This window comes from Aplysia californica, unplaced genomic scaffold (assembly GCF_000002075.1).
Source record: "Aplysia californica isolate F4 #8 unplaced genomic scaffold, AplCal3.0 scaffold00090, whole genome shotgun sequence".
Lineage (NCBI taxonomy): Eukaryota > Metazoa > Mollusca > Gastropoda > Aplysiida > Aplysiidae > Aplysia > Aplysia californica.
Window position 1 is genome coordinate 526,525 of NW_004797360.1, and position 10,609 is coordinate 537,133.

General features: G+C 37.5%; 1 protein-coding gene across 1 annotated transcript in view; it reads right to left on the reverse strand.

Annotated features, from left to right (window-relative positions):
* The window catches only part of LOC106011325 (transmembrane protease serine 12), a gene marked incomplete in the record, with an annotated part of 21,746 nt that extends 15,025 nt beyond the window's left edge, over window positions 1-6,721 (reverse strand). Inside the window, 2 exon segments of the mRNA XM_013080519.1 lie at window positions 1,084-1,137; window positions 6,101-6,721. Of these exon segments, the coding sequence (XP_012935973.1) occupies window positions 1,084-1,137; window positions 6,101-6,140 (94 nt within the window).
* Between the last annotated feature and the right edge of the window lie 3,888 nt (window positions 6,722-10,609).

Below are 10,609 nucleotides of genomic sequence, written 5' to 3' on the forward strand. Positions count from 1 at the left end.
GGGGATAGAGCGGGGGAGTCGGGAGTGTAATAATGGGGGAGATTTGGAAAGAGTTGTGTGCCATTTGCGCACGTCAAAGATTCCTTGGTGGTCCTAAAATCGATAAGAATTGGCTTCAGCAGCCAACCGGGCTAAATTCAAAGTTAAATTCTACCAAACTGAAAATGGTTAATGTGTATCGCACGCTCATAATTATGATCTTATGCAGTTGCGAGGGCGGTAAAACACTTACAACCCAAGTTTAGAGTTTGGTTGAATGTGACAATTAAAATGTGTATCATTGACTGGAGAACTCAGAAGCTGTGTGTACACCATGCAAACGTATGAACATAAACTTTTACTACGGTCCTCTCTTTTTGTCGTACACAGTTTGCACCGCTATCCCACGTGATATCTCTTGGATAAGTGCACTGGGAATTGCACTCGAGTTTGGAATACTGTTGACCAAAAGAAATATTCTTTTGCGATGCGAATTTTGAAGGTGATATTGATTTTGTTTCTCTGTTTACAGTAAAAAAAAAATAAAAAAAAAAAGGAAAAAAAAAAGAGAGACTTTGCTTGATTGAGTGCACATAATTTAGAATAGTTTACAGTATCGATGTCACTGTGTTCAACAACAATGACACTTTCACATGAGTGCTTACATCTTCTCTGGGCTCTTTTCCGTACGTACAAACTGCCAAAACTGTATTTCAAATAACATGTCAATGACAGAATGATTTATTACTGAACCCCCCCCCCCCCAGAATTTTAAGATCAGGAATATTGTGATATTATTATTTTTAAAAAGATCAAAGACATTCGACTCTTTTAAACAAACCGCTAAAGTGCAGATTAAAAGTCACGAAAAGTGTAAAAATCAGTCCAGTCAAAATATAAGGCTGCACGAAAACCCCCCCCACCCCGAAACTATACAAAACAAACCCAGCAAAACTAAACAAAACGAAACAAAACAAGAACAAAAACAAAACAAAAACCTGAACAATACAACAGATAGTCTTTTGTTGTTGTTGATTTGTTTTTAAAGCAAGACACTGTGGGCAGGAAAAAAAGAACAGACCATAATTATACTCAGTCACTTACCAAATCCATCTGTTGTGGGTGAGGTCGTCGCAGTTAGCGCCAAAACCCAAACAGCTGTAAATAGACAGGAATTATTTTGGGGGCTGCCCAGTTTGTCACACGCCCAGTTTGTCACACACCCAGTTTGTCACACGCCCAGTTTGTCACACGCCCTGTTTGTCACACGCCCTGTTTGTCACACGCCCTGTTTGTCACATGCCCAGTTTGTCACACGCCCTGTTTGTCACACGCCCAGTTTGTCACACGCCCAGTTTGTCACACGCCCTGTTTGTCACACGCCCAGTTTGTCACACGCCCAGTTTGTCACACGCCCTGTTTGTCACACGCCCAGTTTGTCACACGCCCTGTTTGTCACACGCCCAGTTTGTCACACGCCCTGTTTGTCACAATTTCATTTAGCCTAAGTTTTTGAGTATTGGTGACAGTCATAATTACAGCACTATAACACTGTAGTTGTAACAAGTTTCTTTATTCTCCACCTTCAAATTGGTGCGGTAGAGATAGTCCCTCTAAAATGTCAATTCAGTTTGTGTTGTTCAATATATCTTCCTTTTTCAAAATGCAAATCAAAGCAAATTACTCTGTAGAATTTCAACAATGAATATTCTTTCGTTAAAAACAATTGAAAAATAAAATTCAATCCATACAATCAACCAATCAATAATTCATTTACTCTTGTAGAGAGTGTCAGTGATAACTTCCATCATGCAGGGCACAGTCGAAGACTGTGACAAACTGGCATGCTTCAAATATTTTTAGTTCTAACTGTGGGAAGTGATCAGACGTCTCTGCTAGAACGTTATAGAGGAATGATTCATTACGATCGGTCAATAAATGATCATCAATGTTTCTGGGATCAGCAACGAAAACAACTACTTGGCCTACATCAACAACTAAAACAACAACAACAACAACAACTATAGCAACTACAGCAACTACAACAACAACTACAGCTACAGCAACAACGACAACAACAACAATAAAAACAACATCAACTTCAGCAACTACGAAAAAAACAACGACTACGACGACGACGACGACATTAAGAATGAGATAAAAGGCTCTTTTGTGTATTTTGTGTATTTTATAAAACATATCGTCGGCAGAGAATTCTAACCGTCTAACTCCAAATTTTCTCGAATTGCTTTTTTCCTTAAAATAGATTGACATAACGAATGGCTACGTCCTTTTAAAATCTAGAACAATTTTGACAAACAAAAGTCTTGTTTTAAAGAGAAATTCTAACCGTATATTCCGACTGACTTCCGTGACTGAAGAATTCTAACCGTCTAACTCGTTTAGGTAGTCCGCCATTGTGGATCACGGCGATAACGTTACGCTCTGAAGGAGGCGTTTGATTATAAATAAGATTCTTTTTTCCTTAAAATAGATCGACATGACGAATGGCTACGTCCTATTAAAATCTAGAACGATTTTGACAAACAAAAGTCTTGTTTTAAAGAGAAATTCTAACCGTATATTCGGACTGGCTTCGGTGACTGAAGAATTCTAACCGTCTAACTCGTTTAGGTAGCTCGCCATTGTGGATCACGGCGATAAAGTTTTGCTCTGATGGAGGCGTTTGATTTTAAATAAATGTAAAATCAGAAAAGGTTGCTTTTGTTAAAGGGTTGGTTGACTGTGTCGAGCCTGTGGAGAAAAAGGAGAGAGAAAGCAGAAGATCGTGGTCCATGAAGTACCATCTGCGAGTGAATGGGGCCAGAGTCAAAGAGTGCACGGTTTTCTTCTTAAGTCTTGTACTTTGTTACTAGTGTGTTCACATTGTTCTTACATCTGGGTTGGGCGTAGCAGAGGGTGAGGTTCCAGTTCAGAGAAAAAGGGTTAGGGAGGAGACTACAGCATCAAAGGTACTTAAACAGTTTCTTCGTGATCTGCCCAAGTTGCCGTCTCACTATTGCCGTGGGACTCCAGTAAGTTATACGTGGAACCTGTTTTCCAGAGCTTACAGGCAGTGTACCGCCGTTTGTATAAAGAAAAGTATGAGGGGGGGGGTACTTTCTACCTTCAAGTTTAAAGAGAAGATCAATGCTATGAACCTGTCATGGTTCCATCCCCGAAAAGATAGGTGTGGTCTTTGTGTGGGCTTTGAGGAGGGGAATGTGGAAGAGGGGGCATACAAAAAAGACAATAGACAAGGAAAAATGCATGGGCAGCCCCAAAATCAAATACATGTACATCAAAATGGACCAGCAATCAGTTCTGCTATATCAACGCACCAATGCTTCTGCTTTGTACTACAAGACGTAATTGAATGTACACAATTTCACAGAATAGGAACTAGAGAGCAAGGACTGTGTATGTTATGTCTCAAATGAATGCGAAGGTGCTCTGACTGCAAATAAATTTGCTCCTTGTGTGGCTGATTTTTTGTCATCTGATTTGACTCCAGATCATTATATTCAGATGGATGTGGTTGTATCAGAACTGCAAAGTCACAATGAGTTCTGCACTGTTACATTTCAGCTCTGTCAATGGTAAAACTGTAACATTAAAATTCCTAGAGAAGGGCTATACACAGATGGAGTTGGACAGTGCTCACAGCACATCTAGTATCCAACTGATTATGTCAGGCTAATGGAAGAAAGTAGGAAAGTGAAGCCATATGTAGTCAAGTATTTGACTCATTGTATCTTTTCTTATTTCATCAAACTAACCAACCAGAGTTTACACACCAGATGGTCAAATTAAATACAAACTGAGATTTGATGATGACTGGTCACATCTGCCTTTGAAGCGTGGTGAGTCCACAGACATTCTCCATAAAGACATGAAGGGACTGCCTCTGTACCAGGGTAGAAAGTTTAATTCGTCCATAGAGAACTTTAATAACACATGCAAGAAATGAAGTCTGTTGTGCCATCTGACTACCACAAGTTCTATGACAATCTAGAATTGAGTACCTCACCAGTGCGCATGTCAAAACCCACGGTTAAGTCTAATTTGATATGCAGTGTATTGTGTTTTAGTTTATGTAGTTTATTTTTAGCCAATCAGAGCTTTAGCTTCATTGGGTAGAGCATTTTAAAGCCTCATAATGGTGCTTGGACAAGAGGATAATTCATTCCTGTTGACACTGGATACTGCTATGGCATACCTCATCTTGATGACTTTCTATGTAAAATGTGTTATTTAATTAGGCCATACATTAGTTGGGGATGCATTATATGAGGTTTAGTTGAGCTTTAAAAAAATCAAATTACTTCTAGAGTCTTCCAACCAAGTTAAACCATGTTTTTAGAGTTAGAAGCATTTCAGTTTCTTCCACTGGAGAACTGATGGGTCGCTTTTCAATCCTGCTCGACTTCGAGCCAAGACCAAAATCAACAGACCAAACAAGAATACGAGACCTTTTCTTTGCCGGTGATGCTGCTGTTGTCGCTCATAATGAATCAACCCTACGAATAATCCTGTGTTTAAGAAGATTGAGATGGCTGGGCCATGTCAAGAGAATGGACGACAACCGGATTCCGAAGCAATTTCTCTATGGACAACTTGCCCACGGAAAGAGACCAAGGGGAAGGTCAAAACTGAGGTACAAAGACATCTGCAAAAACAGATTATCTAAGCTTGGAGTAGATGTCAGCATCTGTGAGGAAATAACCGAGGACAGGAAAACATGTCTCTCTCTTTCTCTCTCTCTCTGTCGCTCTCTCTCTTTCAGACCCCTCCCCCCTCTCTCTCTCTCAGCCCCCCCCCCCTTCTCTCTCTCTCAATCTCTCTCTCTCTCTCTCTCTCTCTCTCTCTCTCTCTCTCTCTCTCTCCCTCTCTCTCTCTCTCTCTTGTAGCTAGACAAGAAACCAATCCTTCTCACAATTTCCTTGAGAATGGAGGATCAAATAGATCTAGTAGCTTTATAGTAAAAACTTAACGACGCACTCAATCTATTGACAAGCCCATTGCCTAATTAGAATTATGTGGAAATAAAGTGCGACGTTCAGTTTTAGATATGATAAAACAGTATTATTGTTAGATTCTAGATCTACAGTACTATGTAGTACTAATTAGAACTTTTATAGTAGGCTTCCTGTTGGATTGACTGCAGGTGTAGTCATTTCGAGTTGTTCGGTAACACTAACGTGTCACGATGACTGAGTTAGACGTAACGAAGCGCGTGGCGTCCCCGCCGTGTTGGAGAATTCTAAACGAACAAATTCGTTCGTCGACACTTGGACGGTTAGAAATCCAAAACTGAGCGGTCTATCCGTATAACTCTGGTTTAGCACTTAAAATAATAAAATTTCGGCAATTTTGTTTTAAATACTTAAAAGTAGAGTCATGTATTCCAGTCTAGCGCATTTAAAGATAGTAAATCCCCATAGGAGCCATTGAATTCAGTTTTTTGTCTCTCCTGCAAAATTTACGAAATCGGAGTTGGACGGTTAGAATTCTCCGCCGACGATATTATTAATTTACAACAAACCACTTTCTTAGAATTACGAAATTGTAGGCCTATCTACTGGCATTTTTCGTCGTCTTGGGTTACTTATACCATGAGGTCAGAAACAAAACGTTCTTATTAATATATTATCTACTCTAACAAAATCTCAGATTATTCCAAGTCGTTATCAAGATATTCCAAGCATTGCATTCGGTAAAGTGTTGCATGTTGCGAAACTCAATTTTTTTGCGTAAAAATTTCGCAAAATTAGGTAAATTCTAGGGTAGAAAAATAAATGATGATGAGGAGGAGGAGGAGGAGGTGGAGGAGGAGGGGGATGAGGAGGGGGAGGAGGAGACGAGGAGGAGAAGGGGGATAAGGGTGTCGGTTTTGGTGATAAAGATTATGTTGGAGGTGATGGTGATGGTGATACTGGTGGTAGTGGTGGGGGTTGTAGTTGTGGTTGTGGTTGTGATGGTTGTGGTAGTGTTATAGCTACACCACAGACTGGGATTATATGACAATGTACTCACCCACACCAGATGATGATGATGATGATGATGATGATGATGATGATGATGATGATGATGATGACAGATTATGTAACAATGTACTCACCCACATGCAGGCGACCTCCCAATACACCCGATGGACCCATCGTGATCTTCCGCCCGCAAATTATCGTCTAAATCTCCGAGTGCTGATACCACAACAGCTCTTGCCTTCTCCTTCCTGAACAAAAGTGGAAAGAATAATAATATGTTTGTTTGTCCGTCTGTTTGTTTGTTTGTTTGAATAGAGAGAAGCACATCGACACAATAACGACCATTAAAGCTGGGAAAAGGTAAGACAGACAGGAAGAAGCAATAGAGGGGAAAAATAGGGAAGTAGGATGTACCAATGCTGCCCTCCAACCACCCGTCAATACGTAGAAAATATACTATTGTGTTCCCGAAACGTGATGTAAACCGAAACGATACTAGAACGGAACAAAGCCTTCACAACAAGGAGCTCGGGCAGTAATAATCTCCGCTTTTGGTCAAATATTATGAGACATCGCTTTCCTCAGAAAAAGCTTTGTCGCGTCTGTTATTAAAAAAAATTAGTCAAATTCTCTTTGACAAATAAAGGTCGAACGCCTTACATTAACTTACAAGGATCTGAAACGATGTTCATGTTGTTGAAACCTAATTAGATATCTACTACATAAAGGCCTATCTGATTTTTCTGAAAAGGGGTAGTTCAAATATAATCTTACCTTCTTTGGGACTTTTGCCCAGCACACCCCCTTTTCTTAAATTTCTCTTATATCCCCCCCCCCCCCCAAAAAAAAAAATCCCGTAATATTACATTGTTCGCTTATAATAATAATAATAATAATAATAATAATAATAATAATAATAATAATAATAATAATAAAAGTAATGATAATATAGTATGGTCAACAATTCGTGGTGCAACTTATCCTCAAATATCTCTTTAACGGGCGAATCAATGTCATCCATACTTTGAACAGCAGTTTGTATCAATTTGTCTGAAGTAAATCATATTTTTCTAGAACAATTGGGGCTAGATTTAAAAAACTTTTTCTTTATAAATTTATATAAAATACTTGAAATCTCTGTCACGCGTAAAATGGTATTGTTCACAGCACTTCCCGCTTCTCACACACATTTTGATTACGCATAAGGCCTACGTCACAGCTCATCAAAGACAATTTTTACTTGCAAAACTTGTTACAATAAATTATTGTTATAGTGAACACATTTTTGCTCTAATGGGTCTCAAAACATGCGTTCAATAAGCATAATGTCCCGATTAGAAAAACCTGACGGACGTGCTGTTAAAAGCTATATTGCCCCAGCTGTAAACATTTAAAGATCTGTAGAAACCACCCACTTGGATTTTTTATTAGTATTTATTAAGGAATTTTCTAGAATACAGCTTGCAAGTGTTTACAAAAATGTTGATCTATTAAGACAAATTGATACAAGCCACTGTGCAAAAATTGGAGAACCTATGTTCGATAGTTGAGGAGATGTTTGAAAATAAGTCGCCCCACGAATTTTTGACCGCACTATAATAATGTTAATAATAATAATAATAATATTAATAACAATAATAATAATAATAATAATAATAATAATAATAATAATAATAATAATAATAATAATAATAATAATAATAATAATAATAATAATAATAATAATAATAATAATATGACATTTATATATGGTAAGTCCGTGTGACAATCATTGTTCTATGTGCTTTGAATAATATTCATGCAAAACATGCATACACACACATGCCCATAATTATATATGCAGTTCTACATTCACAAAAAAAAAATAAAAATGACAGAGTAAATTATTCAAGCAAAACATTGCATAGACTCTTTCTTACTATTAAGGAAAAAATTGAGACTCGTGTCAATGTCAAAAGTGCCTTAATTACAAACATAACAAATTACAGTGGAATTCTGATAAAGTCAACACCTCGAGACCGAAAAAAAAGTGTTGACTTTTAGCAGGCTGGACTTTATCCACTGTACTACTGGCCATTGAAAATTTGAAGATGACAGCTACAAAATTACAAAGTACCTGGTAACAAGATGTTAGCTTAATTCCACTGAGTATAATTCTGAAGTTGTCACCAAAAAAAGAGATAATGAGTGAATAAAGTAATTGGAGGTGTGTACACCCCTAGCTCAGGCCTTTAATATCTCTTCTTAAATGAATTCATCTTGGGATTTGGCCCCAAATTGATGACTTACGCAAGATTAACACTCAGACAGTTGCCTGTATCAGAAGAACAATTACTCAAACAAAGAAGGTGAGAAACGGGACCACAGTGACGTGTTGACTGTAAGCAAGAGTTGACTTTAAGTAAGTTAATGACTTTATCAGGATTCCACTGTATCTGTTATTACTGATCAGTATGCTTAAAACCAAAAGTGAAATTAGTTATCATCAACAAAGGCAGTGTTCATGAATACGTCAAAATTATTTTTTTAAAGGGGCATCTGCTGAGCTGTCTTCCAAATTTGAGTCCTACCCCTACTCTTTTTCCTCTCCCTCCGCGTCTTTCTCGTCTTCCTTCACCTCCATTTCTTCCTCCGCCCTTTGTAAAGTCCTGCTCCTCTTCAATTCTGCAATACTTAGAAAATGTTCTGCACCTCCCTTGTGGCCTCTACACACTCTTTGGCATATGCAGCCTTTATTGACCAAGTATTTCAAAAGCACAGTTATACTCTCCTCAAGATATATCACCCAATATCCTGTACCCTGGCCTTAAAGCTATGACGGAGAGCATTATTCTTCTTCTCCTTCTCCTCCTCCTTCTCCTTCTCCTTCTCCTTCTCCTTCTCCTTCTCCTTCTCCTTCTTCTTCTTCTTCTTCTTCTTCTTCTTCTTCTTCTTCTTCTTCTTCTTCTTCATATAAAATATTATATATATATATAATAATATATATATTATATATATATATATATATACATTATATATCATCATTATTTTGCCCATCATCATAATTATTACCATTTTTAGTTATCATTATTATGTAACCCTACAGAATCACATAACTGCAGAATAATAAATTAACAAAGAATGTGTGTTAGTATCTTATCTTAGATGTATTAGCTAATATACATACTGATATTATTGTTTTTCTCCCCAAGATCATTCGCCAGTCATTCATCTCATAACTTATTTTTGTGCTCAATTTTGCTGTTTGCCCACCGAGTTCTTGTGTATTTCATCTACCTCGTAATTATTGTCTTTATTTCTTTCTTATTGAGATGATACACTTAACATTAACAGAGTGTATGGATATTGTATAAATGTGTACACACATCGCAACCCGCCCCTATCTGACTTTACATTTCTATTTTATTCTTAGGTTTAATTGAATAATTTTATTTTTACTTCTTTAGTAATGAAAACTTCTTTGCACGGTAGGCCACCCCCAAATAGAAACAAAGATAAATAAAAATAATAAATAAATAAATACATTACGTGAAAATAAAGATTAAGATAGATAGTTAGATAGGCCAACAAACAAAAGAACGCGAAAAAGGTAGTTGATAGATATTTAAATAAATAGATAATTTAAATAAATAAATAAATAAATACATAAATACATAAATACATAAATAAACAACCTTTTGCTAAAAGATTCTATGTACGGTGCGTTCAAATCAAACAAAAACCATCTGAGAAAACAAACAAACAAAACAAACAAAAGCAACAGAAAGAACCCACCGTGACAGCCAGTGGTGTGTCTCGGAAAACTGTCCCTACAGAGATTCGTGGCCAGACCTTTATTTATATTCCTCCCGGCCAATGTACTTTGTAAGTAGTGGCGTGGGCGAGGGGGACATTCTAGTTCATACACCTATAGCCTAGTTTGTTTGTTTTGTTTCGTTTTTTATTACCAGTTAGCTTTGTAAATAGCATTAGGACCGATGTGAGTCGATGAAAGCACCGAAGCTTGGAAACTTTCCTTGACCGAGCAAAAGCGAGACGATAATAGGCAGGTGGGCGTCATGCAGGTGCGCCGCCCATAAACAAATGGCAGTCTAGCTTATTTAATATAATAATATATAGATCTAACATACATGTACTGCCAGTTCTCTTGAATAAGCTTTATTAATGATAGATGGCACGAAGTTCATTAGTGAGTATATTGATTATTTTTATACATTTGAAGAGAAAGGTTTGTTTGATTCTTATTTTACAATTTAAAGTGCCCTATTCAAATTTGGGAACCCATACCTACTCTGAATCAAAACACGATGTGGATACAGGGCAATTTTTTAAGACTCGCTATTTTTTGTCTTTGTTATTGAGTGAAAACAAAGGCTATTTTAATGGTGAAATATATCAATGCGTGTGTCCTGTGTGTGGTTTTATTCTGTCCAGCAGCTTGAAGGTAGAAAAGTTCTCTCAAACAAATCAACATTAGCCGATTCAAACTGTCTTATGGGGACAGATATTTTCAGTGAAACGAATGAGATTGATTGACGCAGGGAGCACAGTAAAGGGAGGATCTTCTTCTTCTTCTTCTTCTTCTTCTATCCCGTGGTTGGGGCAACCGTTGGGGCACCACTGCATTGGAAAACCAGCTCTCG